Source organism: Trichechus manatus, unplaced genomic scaffold, assembly GCF_000243295.1.
Source record: "Trichechus manatus latirostris isolate Lorelei unplaced genomic scaffold, TriManLat1.0 scaffold00131, whole genome shotgun sequence".
NCBI classification, from domain to species: domain Eukaryota; kingdom Metazoa; phylum Chordata; class Mammalia; order Sirenia; family Trichechidae; genus Trichechus; species Trichechus manatus.
This window is the reverse complement of record NW_004444067.1, coordinates 6,648,121-6,668,843: the sequence shown is the minus strand read 5'-3', so window position 1 is coordinate 6,668,843 and position 20,723 is coordinate 6,648,121. Positions and strand designations below refer to the sequence as shown.

At 48.0% G+C, this 20,723-nt stretch overlaps 1 protein-coding gene across 1 annotated transcript in view; it reads right to left on the bottom strand.

The window, feature by feature from the left end:
* The window catches only part of ADGRD1 (adhesion G protein-coupled receptor D1), a 107,161-nt gene extending 91,995 nt beyond the window's left edge, over nt 1-15,166 (bottom strand). The window contains exons 1-4 of the mRNA XM_004385050.1: nt 15,154-15,166; nt 14,731-14,814; nt 12,308-12,403; nt 10,129-10,251 (exon numbers count right to left, since the gene is read on the bottom strand). Of these exons, the coding sequence (XP_004385107.1) occupies nt 10,129-10,251; nt 12,308-12,403; nt 14,731-14,814; nt 15,154-15,166 (316 nt within the window). The remainder of the gene's footprint in view (nt 1-10,128; nt 10,252-12,307; nt 12,404-14,730; nt 14,815-15,153) is intronic.
* Nucleotides 15,167-20,723: the final 5,557 nt, after the last annotated feature.

Here is a 20,723-nt window from a genome sequence, read left to right as displayed (position 1 = left end):
TTTTTCTCTCATTGTAAGAGCAATGTTTGTCCAATACCCCCCAAATTCAGAAAATACAGACAATACGTATTAATAGCTAATGCTTGCTAAGGGCTTAATAAGTACGAGGCACTTTCTAAGACCTTTAAATGAACCATCTCATTTCAACAACTCTGCTATTATCCCATTATACAGATGAAGAAACTGAGGCCAATTTGCCCCAAGTCACTAAGCTGGTAAGTGATTCATGGATTCAAACCCAAGCATCCAGATCAAGAGCCTGCAAACCCCACACCACATGGTTGTATTTCTTCTGTTCATGCAGAGGAGCCCTGGTGGCGCAGTGGTTAAGAGCTCAGCTGCTTACCAGAAGGTTGGCAGTTCGAATCCACCAGCCGCTTCTTAGAAACGCTACGGGGCAGTTCTACTGTGTCCTATAGGATCACTATGAGTTGGAATCCACTCCACTGCAACGGTTTTGGTTTGGTTTTTATTCAGGCAGACGAGCAGTTATGGTGACTCCTGACGAAACCTCTGTCTGCCATGGACACATTTTATAAAGACAGGAGCCACGTCATGCGCACTAGTTTACGAACATTTAAAAAATAATCTCTACGTCCTGAATTTTCTTCCAGTGTTGTTGTAGCCTGAACTGTGTCCCCCGGGAAGACATGGTGAAGTCCTAACCTGTCCCTGTGAGCGAGACCTGTTCAGAAATAGGGTCTTTGCAGATGTCATCAGTTAACCCTTTCGTGACTAGAGGAACACACGGTATCCCGCTCACTTTTTGTGCCTCTGCAGTTCTTTGGGAGGATACTTTTCCTGCTGAAAGTATTCGCGTCCCTCCAGCGGGGACTTGTGTAACGGTGAAAGGTGAAAGAAAAGTCCACTGACGCAAAATAGCTGGGGTATTAGGCAAAACCAGAGATGCTCCGTGTACCCAAATAGAAGATGCCCCTCAGTAAACCCTGCTAACCAAGACCGGTGGCCCAGACTGGCTCCCAGAAATCATGTATTTTCATGTAATATTTCTCAAAATCTGTATTACCCATTGTCGTCGAGTGGATTCCGACTCACAGCAACCCGATAGGACAGAGTAGAACTGCCCCAGAGGGTTTCCGCGGAGCGGCGGGCGGATTCTAACTGCTGCCCTCTTCGTTAGCGGCCGAGCTCTGAAGACCGCACTAGGAGGGCTCCAGAATCTACATCACCAACCACAAGCTCAAACACACGCAGCGACACAGCGCGCACTCCACCACGGAAAACACATGCTCTCACCAAAATGCTCGGAGCAGAAAATAACTGGGTCTTGAAAAGCTTAACACGGTCACACTGGAGTAGGGTGACTCCAAATCCTGTATGAGCGGGATCCCTCACAGACAGAAGAGACCAGAGACAGGGAGACAGGGGAAGGGCCCCGCGTGACGCTGCAGCTGCAGCGAGGCAACGTCTGGGGCCCCCGGGAGCTGGGAGAGGCGGGAACGGATTCTCCTTCAGAAGGAATGGACACAGCTGACACCCTGATCTGGGACACCCAGCCTCCAGAGCTGTGAGACAATACCTCCCTGTTCTCCTACACCACCCAACTTGAGAGATTTGTTATGCAGCCCTAGGAAACCAAAGGGAATGTCCATAAGGACACTCTCCATGTTCTCTTTTTCAGAGGCTGCACATTAGCATCATATTCTTCACAGGAACCACAATTTCTTTAAACTAACCCCCTGTTGCTCGGTCTTAGGGTTTTCTCCAGCTTTCTACATTCTAAACAGAACTGAAGCGACATCTTTCACACTTCTCTGATGATCCTCCTGTAGGCTAAACTCCCAGAAGACTGTCTAGTTCAAGGGGACTCCACTGCTATCTGTGATTGTCCACACAGCTGGAGTCTCTTTCCAGAAACCCGTCTGCAGGTTGTCAATGAGCGCTGACCCCACACGGGGTGGGCGGTGGGATTCCTGTGGACTAAATATCTTTGCTAAAATGTTAGCATGAGTGAGCGGGCTCACTGGGTGGTAAGTCCCCGCTTCGTGAGAAGCAGATGGGGAGCGAGGAGCACCCGGACCCTTGACAGTGAAGTGCCCGCCGCCGTCATAGCTGACAGCTCCGAGGGCTGGCTCCCAGGAAGGGCCACCACAGCCACAAGGCTAAAGGTGGGCGGATGTCAGCCCTCACCACCACCCCCAGCTTCCCTTGTTGTTCTAGCTGCCTCTCTACAAGTACCCTGTGCCCACCGGCCTTTCTGTGCGGTGTGTGCATGCGCATGTGTGTGCCAAGCCAGCCAGCGCTGGACTCCGTGGAAAAGCTGGAACTAAAGGCATGTGCCTCACCCTCCCACAGAGCCCGTCCTGAGGGGAGAGACCTCGCGGGGGATTAATACTGCGAGGAGGTGATCAGAGCCACCCATACGCCCGGCCGTATTTACACAATGGCACCACGTTTGTGCCACGTGGTGCTTGTGGACGCGGTCATGGAGAGACGCCGGCTGAAGGACAAGACGCTTGTGAAGGGGACTGTGACTCGTGTCTCATCACCACATCATCTGATGGATCCACATATGCATTACAAGTTCTGTGGGGTCCGTGACCGCCACAGTCACGCAGCATTGCATGGGGCAGTGCAGGGCTTTGTGCGTTACATGTAAAACCTACCATGACTTTTATAACCCTGCTTTGGAATGTCTCTATTTTCTTTCTCTCTTTTTTATTTTTTTTAATGTGAGAGGGACGTCAAAAGAACGCAAGGGCCTGGACTTTCCCAGGCTGCGAGGAGCTGCAGAGCAGAACTCCAAATCACAGGGTGTGTTCGTGGGGCAGCTGAGAAATCAGAGTCCTCGAGGGTGCCTGTGATGTGGGTCACAATGAGGGAGGGATGGGACCTCGGACAGGCCCATAAGGGCCTGGGCAGTGGCCGGCTGTGCTATCCGGAAGCCCCAGTCTGAGGGGAGCCAGAGCCCACACACTCCAGCTCTCCAAGCCTGCGCCCCGAGATGGCTGCAGGGCAGGGGGCTCAGAGGCCGACCCCCTTGCCACGCCCACCTGCCCCCAGCTCTGGGGACTCCGAGTCCAGAGCAAACCCCAGCCCCCCGACTGCCGTGCCTCTCGGCTCTCAGAAACATCCACGCTCAGGGAAGCAAGCACTGCACATTGTGAAATGTTTGTTACGAAAGGAATTCCCGCGAGGACTCATGGAAGTCAATTGTTTGCAAAAACTTTGCTGCACTTAAAAATTCCTTTCGCTCAATTCGAAATGACCCCGTTGTGGCCAAATGTCTTTCTGCCCAGGAAGAAAAATAAAACTGAAAACTCAAATGCAGAGTTGAGTACAGGCCACTGTCCTGCCTGCCCCAGCCTCCCAGGGAGACAAGAGAGCCGACAACTCTGACGTCGGTCGGAGGGTGACACTTCTCCTCACCTTGAAGTGGACGGCCTCTGGCCGGTGTCAGGAGGGTGGTCCCTTCTGCCTGCACCCTCCCCAAGGTGGAGGGGGGACAGAGTCAGTTAGAGCCATTGCCCTGCTAGGTGTGAGCAGTGGGCAGACCCCCAGGGAGAGTCAGTGGACCAAGCGTCACTTAGCCCTGAGCAGCTCAAAGGAAGGTCCGCTTGCTGCTGGCCGAGCCATGTGACCCTCTGCCAAAAGGCCCTAAAATGCAGGTAGCGCCTGAACAGCCCTGAGGACTGTCAGGTGCATTGACCAGAAGGTGTGCGTGAGGACCAGTGACGGAGTCAGACATGTGTGCCATGGCATTCGCTCAGAGCCAGGGCTGAGAATGTGCATTTCCACCCTGGATACACTGAATTAGAATCTACAGTTTAACAAGATCCCCAGGTGACTCTTATGTATAATAAACTTTGAGAACCACTGCTCTACTAGTGGTTCTCAGAATTGGCCCCTAACCAGCAGCATCAGCATCTCCTGGGAACTTGTTAGAAACGCACGTTCTCAGCAGGGGTTCAATCTAACCCCTTAGAGCCCTGCTCAGAACAGTGAGTTTTGAGGCTCTGGGAGGAAGTGACAATAGCAAAGCTGAGTGCTCAGACACCCCACAGTCTGGGCAAAGGACCAACAACAATTCCTTCAGAAATCAAAGGCTTGCTATGTCCTTAGGGTTTTTGGATGCAAAAGAGGCTTTGCCCCCTACACCACACACACACACACACACACACACACACACACACACACAGAGCTACACCTACACACACATGCACACACACATGCACACACATGCACACACACACACAGAGCTACACCTACACACACATGCACACACACCTACACACACATGCACACACACATGCATACACACACTTACCCACATGCACACACACGTCGACACACACAGCTACACAGGCACAGCATCACTGCCAGTGTCCTGGTCATACTACACTGTAGCTACGCAAGATGTTACCACTGGGGGGACCTGGGCAAAGGGTCTGCAGGGACCTCTCTGCATTATTTCTCACAATTGCATGTGAATCTACAGTTATGGCAAAACAAATGGTTTTCTAAAAAGAAAGAAAAAGGTTTTGTTAGGCCAGGAAGACCTCTAATTGGACCTGGCTGATGAAGCTTCCATTTTTACAGCACATTCTCTTCCTTTAAGCTTCCCAGAATTGGGGCCTTAGTTTAACACACAGTTAAACTAAAGGAACTAAGTGAATAGTAAAGCAGGCTGGTTGGAATAGAGGACTGTCTAGTCAATGTTGTTGTTGTTAGGTGCCATCAAGTCAATTCTGACTCACGGTGACCCCATGTGACAGAGCAGAACTGCCCGACAGGGTTTCCAAGGCTGTAATCTTTACTGGATCAGATCACCAGGTCAGCTGGTGGGTTCGAACCACCCACCTTTTGGTTAACCTTTTGCACTTAACCACTGCGTCACCAGGGCTCCTCGTCTGGTGACTAGAACCTCCCAACCACAGGGTTCTGAGTGGGTTTCCACCCAGGACGGCCTCTGTGCAGGGAGGCCGTGTGATCTGAGCCCCCAGGACGGGTGACCAACTGCCACGCACGCCCACAAGAGCACAAGATGGAGCAGAGTGAGACTGTGGGGCTGGGGTCTTTCTGGCCAACCTCCAAAAAGACCCAGACACTATGGCCATCAGCATCCGAGGTTGCTGCCGCAGTCCCAGCCCTGGGAATGTCAAGACCCGGATCAGTGGCTCTCCCCTCCTGCAGGAGATGCAGTCTACCCAGAAGAAGGGCAGTAAGCCTAGCAACAGTGACACAATTCCAGGGGAACCTGCCTGTGGCAACAGAAAGCATTAGCAGTGCTGCCTGAGGCACCATCCAAACAAAAGGAACATTGATCTCAACTTCAGTGTCATGAGGGAGGAGCTCCAATCCCCCTTGCAGCCAAGGCAGCAGGTAAAAGATTGAGTTTATACAACTCTAAATGCATTTTTCAATCCCTTCACGTTTCAGCATGGTCCTGGGAGATATGGCAATTTCTACCCACATATTTTTTAAAGTTAAAAACTCTACACCTGATGGTCTTTGATATATTGTTCCCCAAGAGAATTTTACGTAACATATTTAAAAAAAAAATTGTCATCAGTTCCAACTCATGGCGCCCCCATGTGTGTCAGAGTAGAACTGTGCTCCATAGGGTTTTCAACAGCTGATTTTTCGGAAGTAGATCACCAAGCTTTCTTCTGAGGTGCCTCTGGGTGGACTTGAAAACCTCCAACCTTTCAGTTAGCAGCCAAGCACGTTACCTGTTTGCACCACCCAGGGACTCCTACACTTTGAGATGCTACTGTTGTCGTTAAGTACCATCGAGTCGGTTCCGACTCATAGCAACCCTATGTACAACAGAACAAAACACTGCCCAGTCCTGCACCATCCTCACAATCATTGTTATGTTTGAGCCCATTGTTGCAGACACTGTGTCAATCCGTCTCATTGAGGGTCTTCCTCTTTTTCGCTGACCCTCTACCTTACCAAGCATGATGTCCTTCTCCAGGGACTGGTCTCTGCTGATAACATGCACAAAGTATGTAAGAAGAAGTCTCGCCATCCTTGCTTTTAAGGAGTATTCTGGCTGTACTTCTTCCAAGACAGATTTGTTCATTCTTCTGGCCATCCATGGTATATTCAATATTCTTTGTCAACACCATAATTCAAAAGCATCTATTCTTCTTCATCTTCCTTTTTCATTGTCCAGCTTTCATATGTATATGAGGCTATTGAAAACATGATGGCTTGGGTCAGGCGCACCTCAGTCTTCAAGGTGACATCTTTGCTTTTCAACACTTTAAAGAGGTCATTTACAACAGATTTGCCTAATGCAATGCGTCTTTTGATTTCCTGACTGCTGCCTCCATGGGTGTTGATTGTGGATCCAAGTAAAATGAAATCCTTGACAACTTCAATCATTTCTCTGTTTATCACGATGTCGCTTACTGGTCCAGTTGTGAGGATTTTTGTTTTCCTTATGCTGAGGTGTAATCCATACTGAAGGCTGTGGTCTTTGATCTTCATCAATAAGTGCTTCAAGTCCTCTTCACTGTCAGCAAGCAAGGTTGTGTCATCTGCATATTGCAGGTTGTTAATGAGTCTTCCTCCAATCCTGATGCTGCGTTCTTCTTCTTTAGAGGAACAAAATAGCTGGGTTCCCAGAGATGTCTCTGCTAGGAGAAAAGGTCGTCCTTTGGACCTGGGGTCCTTGCACTAAGAAGCTCCTAGACCAGAGGAAGACTGATGACAAGGACCTTCCCCCAGGACCAACAGAGAAAGAAAGCCTTCCCCTGGAGCTGGAGCCCTGAATTTGGACTTCCAGCCTCCTAAACTATGAGAGAATAAACTTCTGTTTGTTAAAGCCATCCACTTGTGGTATTTCTGTTACAGCAGCACTAGTTAACTAAGACAGACTAGATGTAGTTATTCAGCAAATATGCATCTTCTCTGTGCCAAGCAGTGGTGGGCCTGGAAATACAGCAGTGGTCAAGAGGGACAGTTCCTGCCCTCGTGGGGCTGAGTCTAGTGAGGGAGACAGATATCTAGCAGATATTATCAACCGTGGCACAGAGTCCCTGGTGGTGTGAACGGTTCAGTGCTTAGCTGCTAACTGAAAGGTTAGCGGTTCAAAACCACCCACAGGCACCTTGGAAGAAAGACCTGGTGATCTGCTTCTGAAAGCTCATAGCCTTGAAAACCCTAGGAAACACAGTTCTACTCTGACATCTGTCATCCAGAATTGACTGGATGACAATGTTGTTTGTTTTCAGGATTTTGGGGGTTTTCCGGAATCAGCTATGGCATCGTCTCACTGAGTCAATGCTGGTTTATGGTTTCCTGGCTTCGTTTCACATCGGGCCTTTCTACAAACAAAGTGGCCAAATGGAAAATATCTCCAAAGATTCCACTGAACAACTCCCACAAGGAGTTATTAACAGAGCGGGATGTGAAGCCAAAGTCCAGGGCCTTTGTCGGTGTTTTGGGTACAAAATGAGTTCACACCTGTCCTGGGATTTGAACAGTGATTGGCACATAGTATGTCATTAACAGTTATGGGCCACTGTTATTCTAAGCTGAACCATGTTGGTCGTCTTTCAGAGGGTCACTCTCAAAGCTGGCACACTGGTGTTCTTGTCAGAAATTCAGCCTTGTGGAGGAAGACGGCTGGAGCAGGTGACACAGGAAGCCTCCGACAGACGGGCCAGCCACATGCCAGGAGTGTGGCAGCTCTGCACAACCACCCGCTGAGGAAGGTGCTTTGCCATCCCATTTCACAGACACGGAACTAGACTCTGAGAGGTTAGACGGCAGTGCGGGTCAGACCTGGGATTTGAACCCAGGCAGTCTGGTTTCGGAGACTATGACCCTGTTCTTCATTAACTGGCAGGAAGAGTAAAAGGCTCAGGAAGCTGGGTGGGGGCCAGAAGGAACCGAGCAGAGAGCGTCCACTGTTAAGGGGGCAGCCCCTGTTTATGGTTGCTGTTAGCTGCTGTCAAGTTGGCTCTGACTCATGGCGACCCCACGCACAACAGAACGAACCGTAGCCCAGTCCCATGCAGTCTTCACAATTGTCGATCTGCTTCAGTCCGTTGCTGTGGCCACTGTGTGCTGAGAGTGTCTTCCAACCTAGGGGCTCATCTTCCAGCGCTGCATCAGACAACATTCTGTTCTGATCCATGGGGTTTTCGTTGACTGATCTTCAGGAGTAGATCACCAGGTCTTTCTTCCTAGTCTGTCTTACTCTGGAAGCTCCGCTGAAACCTGTCCACCATGGGTGACCCTGCTGGTATCTGAAATATCAGTGGCATAGCTTCCAGCATCACAGCATCACCCAAACCACACAAGCCACTATTTAGCTCCAGCCAATTACAGTCAGGAATAGTTTCTCAAGAGAAACTGGAAATCTATAGTTTTATGTGAAAATTTCCTATTTTCCAATGTTGGAAGCTAATTTAAAAAAATTTAACCCATGCCTGCCAAACGAAACAGAGCCACGGGCCGAGCCAGCTCATGAGTGAGACTTCACACAGGTCTGGAGCCGGGCCTTCTTCCCCTCTCGTCCACCCCAACCCCCATCACTGGAATCACTGGGCATACGCCTCTCCCCTCCCCATCTGAGATAAACCCCTCTGCTCAGGAGAGAAGCCATTCTCTAGAGACCCGGACAACAGCCAGCATGGAGATGTCCCCACTTCCTGAAGCCGAGGCCTAGAGAGGTGATGCGGAGCGTGACCGCCCTCCACGTGCTCTTAGCCGCTGCACTGCGCCCAGGGTGGCTTTCAACTTAGAGAAATAAACACCAGCTGTGTTTATGGGGCTGCTAGAACCCAGGGGCGGTTCACAGTCAACATATGTCAGCCCGGCCGGGGCTTTGGACCTCAAAGTTGTTTCTCCAGCGTTTGGGTTCTGCAAGTGTCCCAGCCTTGTGAAGCTTTTGTTTATTTTTATTGAAATGCCCCAGGATCATTTACAATTAAGTCACCACAGCACTGTTTTGATAAGGCCATCTGATGACCAAAAAGCCTTTAGAGCTTTCAGATGAGTCTTTAAATTCTATTTTTAACTCTGTTGCTGTTGTTAGCCTCAACTCACGGGGACCCCAGGAACAATGGAACAAAACACTGCCAGCTCCTGCGCTATCCCCAAGATTGTTTGCAGATCATACTGTTGTGATCCACAGGGTTTTCAGTGGCTGAGTTTTCAAAGCAGATTGCCAGGCTTTTCTTCCTAGTCCGTCTTAGTCTGGAAGCTCCACTGAAACCTGCTCAGCATCAGAGCCACACGCAAGCCCCCACAGTCAGATAGATGGTGGCGGCATGTGAGGTGCCCTGTCTGGGATTCAAACCCGGGTCTCCCACATAAAAGGTGAGGATTCCACCACTGATCCACTGTTTCCTCCCTTTTTCCCCTAGAAACACCAATTTTCATTTTGCCTAGGATAAAGGAACTGGGAGACTTTGAGCTGGTTTGGGAGGCAGAGAACGATTTCCCAGCAAGTATTATACATGGCCCAGACATCCCTTGTCTGAAGCCCAGAGACTAGAGAGCAAGTTACTTTTCACACACACACACACACACACACACACACACACACACACACATAAATTAAAAGGAGTATATTCCTGACGTCTCTTCTATGAGTTTGTGTTTTCTCCATGGTTATTTTAACCACAGGCCTGTAAACACTTCCTGGAGCAGCTCTCCCCGCTGCCCAGCCACTCTCAACGGGTATAAAAGAGGCAAAGGCTGGGCATGAGTCTGAAGAAGCCAGCCCTGCCCAGATCCATCCTCAATGCCCCAGAGCCAGGAATAACCCCATCTACACCACCAGTGTTCTCCCACAAACGCCATGGCACGCCCAAACCCAGCGCGACAGCAACGCACCTGCTTTTTAAGGAGTTTTGTTTCGTTTTTTCCTTTGCAAGATTGAATATTTTGAGCTCACATCTCTCTGTAAGACAATGTTTTGACTTTAACCTTCTGGACAAGTCTCTTGTATTATGTCTTTTTAAAGGCAGCTGGAATTCTAGTTGCCTGCGTCCCCCTCCCTGGCCTCACACTTGTATTTGAAATATTTCTGCGTTCTGCCATCAGTGAGCAGCGCGCACTCCCATCTGCCGCTGCCCAGGGGAGCAGACGCTGCTGCACGTGGAATGCACGACAAACACACTGCAGGGCGGACGCCCCACTCACCTTCAGGGCCGCACTGGGTGGGATCGCTGATGCACGAGTTCTTGTAGCTTCCGTAGTAGAGGAGCGTGACTCCCTTTTCCTCTTTGAGGTAAATGCCTTTGTTTACCTTCCCTTCTACAATATCTAAGTGAGGAAAATCACAACATCATACATCCATAATTTCATGAGATTAAGCATTTAAAGACATGTGTCAGACTTACAAACAACTTACGTATTATTAAACAAACCCCGTTGCTGTCGGGTTGATTCCAACTCATAGCGACCCTACAGGATGGAGTAGAACTGCCCCGTAGGGTTTCCAAGGAGTGCCTGCTGGATTCGAATGCCTGGCCTTTTGGTTAGCGGCCGGGCTCTTAATCATTGCACCACCAGGGCTCCAGTATATATCATTAGTTATATTTGTAATTATATATTTACAATATTACAACTTATAATAGTATTATACATTTATATATTAATGTAATATATTAATAATATATTGTTTTATTAATCACACATAATGAAACTACATATACTGTATTTTTACTCAGATAATGCGCCTGTTATACGTTTTTTTTTTTGCTAACCGCGCCCTCCTCCCCCAAGGTATCTCTATAAGCACGCTATGCTAATTTTTTTACAGCAACATGTAAAAAATTAGCATAGTGCACTTATGAAAATACCTGGCGGGCAGAGGGGGAGGGCTTGGTTGGCAAAAAACATATAACACCCGCATTGTTTGCGTAAAAATATGGTAATAATATTACAGCGATCCTAGTTGTCAATAGTTTAGTTACCGAGAGGGACAGGAGGATTTTTCCCTACTGTCCTAAACTTTGATTCAATCAACATGCTTTATGAGGTTTTTTTAGGTACAAGCTTGAACACAAAGTTACAGCCGAACTCTCTCTCCTTTTGAGTTCTAATTGGGAGCCCCTAATCCTAGACATGGGAACCCATGGTTTTAAAAGAGCCTGTTTTGGGGCCACAGGTGGGAAACTCTGAGTCTGGTTTTGCACAGGCCAGAGGAGCCCACTGGCTACAAGAGCTGCCAGTCCTGGCTGAGATGTACCATCTCCGCCCAGCGCTAAATTCTGTCTGGTTCCCAGAACAGACGCATCTGACTGTGTGGGTGTGAGGTACATGGTTTACAAAACGGAGAAGCGAGGGCTATAATATCCAGGAGTGATTAGGCATTTACTGCTAGCCAGGGTCACAGTCTCCTAGAAAACTTCCGGCCGTGTACGGGGCAGAACGCCTGCTGCCCTTGCAGATATCAGCCCGGCTGAGACCTACGGAAGGCTCCTGGGGCCTTTGGACCTGACAGAAACCCCGACTCGGGTGTCCTACGCCCACTGCCAGACTCCAACGGTGGCCCTTATTGTGTATAACTCCTCATTTTTCCTTTAGCTCATTTCTTACTAGGGAGGATCTACAGATGGAAAAGTTAATTGGATAACTAGTGGTCAGATGATTGCATTCCGATATGTAAACCCCCAGTGATGCACAAACTTGAAAGAGCAATCAGGTTGTGCTGGAAAAAGATCAAAAGGTGAGACAGAAATTGTCAGAAATGGCCTATGCTGATCAGCTAAACGCCACACGGCTAGTGTCCCTTCCACTCCGAGCTGCACAGGAAAAACACAAAACATATGGGCTTCAGAGGGTATTAATTAAGGTAATAATTTAACTATGACCCTTGTGGGTGTGTATTTTATAAAACAGCTTCTAATGATTTAAAAACAAGAATTCCAGCTACAGAAGAAATGCTGATTTTAATGTTTGTGAGACATCACATTTCTGAGGAGGTATTTTAAAATCAGCTCTAATATTCCACTAAAAGGTACGCTTTTCCTCCCCCGAAGAATATAATCCATTTAAAAATCCAAACAACTTCTATTTTTAGAAAAGAGCTCATCTTGTGTCTGTTTTGTTCTCAAAGCAGCTGGCTTGGGAGGTCCTGGGGACCTGAAAGACCTGACACACCTTCTAATGGGCTTCGGCCTGTGCCCCTTCCTTTAGGTGTAACCCTGAGAGGTGGTTTTTAACTTCCTGGAGCAGTCACTCCTTTCTGGGCTGTCTGCTCGTTTGCTAGCCAAGGCAGAGTGGGTTCATCTAGAACCAAACTGAATCGACCTTTAAAATCACCGCAGATTCCAGCTCGACAAGACGCAGACCCAGCGTGTGGGCGGGTGCTCACCTACAGTTGCTGAGAAGTTAGAGTAGGCAGACTCATTGGTATACACAAAGGTGGAGTTATGGGGAGGGAGCACAGTGAGGTTGTGGGCTCGGGAGGCTGGACGAGACAACAAAAGAAAAAGCACAGCACGTGAGTGAAACAAAACACAAACAGAACCAGAGTATCTCTCAACCCAACTCACCCAGGATGCGAACATTCCATCCAAGGGCCATCTTGGGTTTTTTTCTCCTGACCTCTCCACCCCACACTCTACTCAACATCAGAGCCAACTCCAGTGGCCCGGGCATGATAACTCAAAGGCATTATTCCTGCTGAATTTGGCAAAAAACAATAGTCCCAATTTGCTGGCTCCACCTCCTGTACGAATGCTCGGTTGAGAGATATGAACTTGAACTCGGCCATATAACAGTCTTAACAAAAGATCGATGGCTGTGATGTCACAGAACTGATGGGACAGACACATGGGTGAAACAACTGCATGATATCATGACAAATGGACAACACAACACAGAATTCAGCAACAAATAACAAAGCTGCACACCACGGACTGTTTCCAAAGCCATTCAACTGTCCCCAGCAGCAAGACGTGCTGATGGATTCTGTTCTTTCTTTTTTCTTAAGAAGCCTGTAATCAAATTGAAATACGCCAGAGTCGCACTGGTTCATGAAGAATGGACCCAGTAGGAAAATGCAGCAAAACCTTCATCATTCAGGTGTTTCAGCCAAACATGAATATATTGAAGGTTTTACTGGAAGTCAATCCATTTGGTGACTACAATTCGACCACAGTGCAGTTGATTTTGAGTAACTCTATCACCTTATGAAAAGAATGTTTCATGATAAAGCTTTTTCAAAACACTGACAGTTACTATTTTCATCTACATTAATGAGTGGGGACAAAGGGCTGAGGAAAGACAGACACTAACAGTTATTCAGGCTCTTGTTTAAAATAACTCCTAATTATTTTTAAATTTCTGTGTCTTAAACAACGAGCTATTTCAACAACTCATTTCCACCAGGTGAAATGGCCCTTTTCAAAGGTTTTAAAATAAAGGCCTGAGAAAAGAAAATTAGATTATGACAAGAGAGAGCAGTTTACTTCGACCTGACTGTCCATATAATAAGCATCCACAGGGGCTCTTTTCATTCCTACGGCGCAGCCTGGCTGGAGAAAATACCAAGCCACGGGACAGTGTTCAGTGGTGCCACCATCACCATGTGGCACGCTGCCCGGGAAGCAATGCCAAGGGCCTGCCCAGACGCACGGCTCTGAGGACACCATGGGCACAAGTGTCAGCTATAATGCTTCTCGATTCACGAGTTTTAAGGGAAACATTTTAGGGCCTTCAGTGGCAACTTCTGGCAAACCATCAAATCACAGGAATAGGGACAATCCCAGTGTGCTGGTGTGGAAATCATAGCAGTTAGCAATCTCTGGGTATTTTACAAACTCATTACACGACCCAGTGAGAGAAAACGGGGACTGCTGGGGACTGGGGTAGAGTACACCCCTTGCTGCACACATCTGCCATGGGACACAGTCGACAGCAAAAATAAATCAAATTAAAAATGTAAGAGCACCCCCAAATCATTCGAAACTTATCCTTTAAAAATCATTCCTATTAGACTGGAAAAGTCTTCAGGAATATCATGAGTTCCTCCTACTATCAGATATCTGAATGAAGTCAGACAGAGACGTTATTCTCCATGTTCCTGGGCACCGTTGAAAGTGCCGTGCAGTCGACCCCCACTCATGGCACCCCAACGCATGTCACAGCACAACCGCGTGCCAGAGGGTTTTCAGTGGCTGATTTTTTCGGAAGTAGATCACCAGGCCTTTCTTCCGAGGTGCCTCTAGGTAGACTCGAACCTCCAATCTTTGGGTCAGCAGATGAGCGCATTCACCGTTTGCACCACCCAGAGACGAAAGCATCTTAGGCGACATTTAATAGTTTCAAGGGGAGCTGACACAGACGAGCTGGAGAAGTCGACTGGCAGGTGGGGCTGCCTTGGCTGAGTGAGATGCTGAGTCGTTCTTAGTTGGCAACTTGGGCACCTGGTTCAAAGAGGCCCCCATCTTGGCAGGCGTGTTGATTATACCAGTTTTGTCTACCTAGAAAACGTACTTCTGAATTCGTATGCAGGTTGCACCAACATCAGAGCTTCTGTTTTAAGGTTGTTGGGGAAAATGAGCATTATAATAATATTTTGAATCATACATTCTGTCTTTCAATCATAAAAATATCTAAATGTTCTAATACAATATTTTGAAACAACAGTTATTGGGGGAAGCCCCACAAACATGCATCCATCTCCATCGTCCTGTCTGGGAAGCAGATGCTGTACCACGTCTGCTCCTCCCGACGCCCCTGCCCCAAGAGCCACCTGTTCCCACGTCCACAGCCCCTCACGACCGCATCTACCTCCAGTTGTGTCCTGAAGCTCGTGGATCCCATCCACGTGTTCCAGCGGCCAGTAATGGGACGCAGAAGCCAAGACCTCAAAGCCTTGGGGAAAAAGGACAAAAAGTCAAAGTTACCGCAAGGAAGGAAAGAAGTGGAGATGAGGAGCCAGACACCACAGACGTCATGAATCGTGGGCCAGCGAAGCATCACGGGACTACAGGAGATGGTGGAAAGGCGTTTGATAAAATTTAGTACACATTCACGGTTAAAAGAGAAAACTTAGAAATTAGAAACAGAAGAATATTTCCTTAAAAGGATAAAACATGACAAATAGGAATAGATGCCTCTTAATGGAGAAAACAAAAAGCACCATGCCTAACGGGGAAACCCGAGAAGCAGGCTCATTCGTGTCAGGGAAAGACAAGTAGTCCATTATCCCACCGTTATTCGACATCGTTGGAGAGGTAATACCAATGTGATCGGACAAGAAAAAGAAACAAGGTGGAAAGTAATTTAAAAGGGGAGATAATATGATCATTATCTTCCAATGATGTATGCTTTGATAACCAAAGTGAAAAACTATTACTAATAAGAAAAGAGTTTGGTAAGGGAAACACTATTACAAACAATAAAAGAATTCTGAAAGAGGGCATATACAAATTCAATATACAGATGTCAGCAGCCTTTCTATATTCAAACAATAGTGCTAAAAAATAATACAAGAGTTTTTTATTTGTAAGCACAACTAATAAAGATAAAACATCTAAGAACAAAACAATAAAAACTGTACAGGATCCTTGTGGAGAAAGCAGTAAAATAATACTGTTCTGTCACAGAGGGCTGGCTACATAATATAATACATCCACGCAGTGGACTAGCGTGTGGCCATGAGGCTGACAGATATGTACTGATATAGGATGCCCTTGAAGTTATACTGTTAAGTTGAAAAGAAAAGAAAGGTGGAAAAAATGTGTATACTAGGAACCATTTGTGTAAAATACAGATGTTCAGGGGAGGGAGGGAAGGAGTACAGAGAGAGAAGAAGAAAGGGAGGAAGAGAGAGGCAGAGAGATGTTTGGAAGGACGTGCAATAAAGGGATAATACTTGGTGGGGTAAGAAAATTGAGGGACTAGGGGGCAGGCGTGAAAAGAAGACTTATATTTCATTATCTTCCTCCTCTATTTGAATTTGTCATGTGTGTTCCTTCAAAAACTATTTCACGGCCTGCTTTAGAAATGAAAACGACCACGGGCAGTGTTCCCACGAAGTCCTGGGGGAACTGACGGTCTCCATCTAACATCTGAACTGCTATCTGTGTGGTGGCAGACGTCTGCACGTGTCTGTCGGTTGGTCCAGCTTTTCAGTCTCCACCTGTCATGCCAGGGTCGTGCACGTGGAGTCCTGTAACATGAGCCAGGAGAAAGGAGCTAGGGAACAACCAACGCCCGGACTTTACTGATGTCCAGTGGGAAGAGTCCCTCTCCTGCTGTAATGCAATACTGAGAATCTGGAATGTAACAAATGGAAAGTGTGCATTTTTATTTCCACCAGGCTTTCCTCTAAAACCTAGGCTGTTCATCCGGAAGAGGGGCAAAATCAATGAGTTGTTATTCACCTGGGGAAAGTCTGAGAAGGAAACAACATCCGTGATACAAAGAGCAGACGCTGCATCTTCAGAATCCACATCTTCATGAGGCAAGCCCTGTGGAGGACAGGTCCCATGTGGCTTAGCTCCTGTCCTGCCGTCTCCACTCACAAAGGCCATGCTGGGCTATAGGCAGAAACACCAGCAGAGTAAACCAGCCGGTGTCCCAGGGGTGGGAAGAGGGGCTCAGGGTCTGAAGAAGCCTGCAATTCCACATCCTAGCCCTTCAGACCAGTGGAACACACCCACTAGGCTGCCTCGGACGTCTTGGAACCAGCAAAATGGAGCTGGTCAGACAGACGGGAAATGAGGATTGCAGGGGTTGCAGACTCAAGTATTCACAGGGCCAGGCAGGGCGTAAGAAGTCAGTCTGGGTTGGGGCCAAGGCTGGTGGAAGAACGTTTAATAGTCTGGAAGGCACAGGCACCGAGTGGCCAGAACAGGCACTGGAAATGGACAGCTGGTATCACTAAGTCCCATCAGCCTGTCCGTCAGTCTGTCGTACCGTGGTGGCTGGTGTGTTGCTGTCATGCTGGAAGCTCTGCCACTAATATTTCAAATACCAGCAGGGTCACCTATGGTGGAAAGGTTTCAGCGGAGCTTCCAGACTAAGACAGACTAGGAAGAAAGGTCTGGAGATCTACTTCCGAAAACGAAACAGTGAAAACCTTATGAATCACGACAGAACACTGTCCAACTCGCTTGCTTCGGATACCTCATCAGGAGGGATCAATTGCTGGAGGAGGACATCATGTTTGGTGACGGTGAGGGCCAGCGAGGGTGAGGGAGCCCTTGGTGAGATGGATCGCCTGTGACAAACTGGAAAACGCACGGCCTAACTAAAGAAAGCAGCTGCTTTCCAGCACTAAATAACTCACTCGAACAACAGGAGCGTCTGCCCAGTGTGACCAGGCCTCCCGATTTTCAAAGAGAGGTCAGAAATCCAGACATTTTTATTTGAAATCGCCCCAAATTTTAACATTAGAATTAATACTTTTTTAAATCAAAGCACTGTGTGGTGCTAATGAGTCCGGGCTGAGGTAAATCTGGCCTATGGGCTCCCATTTGCAGCCCAAGGAGTAAGTCCCTGAAAGGGTCATCAGAACAAGAAAACCTCGTGCCGTTGTGAAAGAGACGGTCTGTGTGGGATTTGGCCATCAGGAAGGTGATGAGAGCTGCCAGTTACGTGGTCGCCCCAGTTTCACCAGATAACTGCTCCGAGAGGAGAAACATCCACCCAGACAAGACGGCAGGGCTCAGGCTGGGGCGTCAAGACATGCCCACCCCCAACGAGAAAGCAAAAGGAGGCGTTTCCCGCCTACGGTTATAATCAGCACAGTTTTAAATCAATTCTTCAGGGTTAATTTCTCATCCATATTTAATGTTTCACTGATTCAGTTTGGTGTGTGTGTGAATATACGTGTATAAATACATATGTGTGTGAGTATATCTGTATAACTGTGTGTGCATATATACGTGTAAATATGTGTGTGAATATGTGTGTATGAATATACGTATGTGTAAATGTATATGTGTGAGAGAGTGTGAATATATGTGTGTGTGAACATGTGTGTGTGAATGTGTGTGCACGCATGTGTAAATATATGTGTGTGAATATAGGCATGTATGAATATATATGTGTGTAAATATGTATGTGGTATGAATGGGTGAGCATATATAGTGTGTGTGAATATGTGCATATACACACATACGTACATACACACATATACATGTGTATAGAATCAGAAATCCAGACTTTTGCATTTGAAATCTCCCTAAGTTGTAAGTTAGCAATTCATCAAAAAATAATGATTCCACAAGTAGAATCAACAGAAGAATGAATGAACATGGAATGTATGTCTAATTCTGGTGCCCAAAAAAATCCCTATTGGCCAAATCTCCGTTTATTCACTAGGGTACAGACATTGTTTTTGAAGACTCCATGGCAAACTTTTTTTTAGCAAGGGAGATGAAGATGCAAGCTTCTCCCGTGACGGGTGGTTGTGCCTGGCTCTATAAATACATGATGCAGTGTAAGTACAGGGAGTTAGGATGACATAACCACCGTGTGGCTTCCCACATGTCTAAATCAGGCCAGCAATGAGCCCTCTGTACTCCTGGGGATGGATCTGACCCAGCGCCCCCATGACCCCAGTGACCTGGGACCAGCAAACTTCTGGATAATGATGGGTTTTTGTTTTTTTTAAACTCTCTTTTCCTCTTTACAAAAGTTATCTATAAAAGGACAGGTCAGAAACTTAAAAAAAAATATGACCTGCAATTTCTTGTCTGATGCCATTTATGGATTGAGATTAATCAACCATCAGGGCTTCACAGTGCTTTCCCCTGGTGGCCTGGGCCGGCAGGAGAGGTTCCAGACCTGGGTGGGTCAGGCCGGCCCCTAGTCTCCCCTCTCCGGGCCTCGCCTTCCTAACTAAAAAGTCACTGGTAATCCTTCCAGCGACAATATTCAGGAACTTGTGTGAGATACAGCCCACAGTCGTAGACAAACACAGACGGTGCAAAGGCTCAACACGATGTGGTTTTCAGTCACCGACAGAACTAAACAGCCATCTCCCTGGGAGAGAAAACCCAAACCAAACCCGCCGCTGACGAGTCGATTCTGACTCACAGCGACCCTACAGGACAGAGCGCAATGGCCCACTGGGTTTCCAAGGAGCAGCTGGTGGGTTCCATCTGCCGACCTTTTGGTTAGCAGCCAAGTTTGTAACCACTGCGCCACCAGGGTAGGGAAAAAGACCTGGCAAACATCTGGCTACCTGGGCTAGTGCAGACAGACAGGCCAGGTAGTGCAAACCACAGTATCCACTGCCCAGCTGGGAGCTGAAATGATGTAGATGGTGACCTGTGTTAACTCAGTTTACCAGACAACTAGCAGACTCCCGACTGATGGTGCTTGGAGCTGACAGCAGGTACTCATTGGGCCCCCCTAGGGCTAAATAGTCCTGTTGTTATTGTTGGGTGCTGTAGAGTTAATTCCAACTCACCGCAGCCCTACACGACAGAGCAGAACTGCCTCATAGGGTTTCCTAGGGTGTAATCTTTATGAAGGCTTCTCGCCATATCTTTCTCCCATGGAGTTGCTGGTGGGTTCGAACCACTGACCTTTCAGTTAGCAGCCAAGCACTTAACCATTGTGCTACTAGGGCTCCATAACAGTCCGGTTAGAAGCTTATAAACAGAAAGCTGGACGTGGTTGTGGTGGAAAAGAGACTGTCCTTCAGAAGATCAGGGTTCCAGACCTATTTAGGGACCCCTCCTAAGACGGAGCCTTGGTGGTGCAAATGATAATGCGCTCAGCTGCTGACCGAAAGTCCACCCAAAGGCAAGTCCGCCCAGAGGCACCCAGAGGCACCCAGGGAGAAAGGCTGGTGATCTACTTCCGGAAAATCAGCCACTGAAAACTGCGGAGCACAATTCTACTCCGACACACGTGGGGTCTCCATGAGTCAGAGGAGACTCGATGGCAAGTGGTTATGGTTTCAACATGGAGAAAAAAAGTCTTCAATAAACATTAGCCTTCATCTTTATTCTAAAAAGGAGGGAGGAGGAGAAGGAAATAGAAGGTTAAAAACTCAGTCGGGCTGAGGGGAGGCAAGGAAGAAGAAGGGAGATTGCTGAAGACTGGAAAATGAGAGCAGAGAGAAGACCTGAGTAGACAGGAACCACGGTGACAAAGGCAAGGCTGGGCCCTCCCCACAGGCCTCCTGCGTGTGGCTTCTCTCCCGTCATGTTTCTATTACTGCAGATACTATGATTATTCTCTAAGGTAGCTAGTAGCTCAAGAAACGTCTTCCACTCTGAGTCAGGACATGGGGGAGCAAAGCTTCTAGACAGACTGCCAAGGACGGCCTCGCCTGCTCCAGAGCTGGCACTGGCTCTGCCGGCGTTCCTGGGGACCCCTGCTCCCTCCACCCCATCTCTTTTCTCCCCTGGAGAGCCAGCGTGAGCCCCGAGGGTAGCATTGGTGGGGTACTCTCACGGGGGTGAGGCCTTGCTTTCATGCAAGGCTCAACATTGTTATTCCAGCCACAGTACTCCTTGGTCCTTTCTTCTAGCACTTGGGGTTAGGAAAGGGGAGCGTGTGGAAATCTACAGCATTCATGCCTTTTTTAATGGGAGATGTAAGTTGCTCCTTGAAAATGTGGATAAAATGGGTAAACTGAGGCAGCAGCTGTGGGCAGAAGGTCCCCCTGAGCTGAAGCTGAAGCTTCGGGTCTGACTGCACCCTTGATTCCCCGCTGGGCCCTGGTCTGTGATCCAGTGGATGCTCCCTCCTCATCCAGCTCTGTGGCAGGCACCGGACCAGCGTGCTGGCCGGAGCCCACGGCCCTGGGTGGCCAC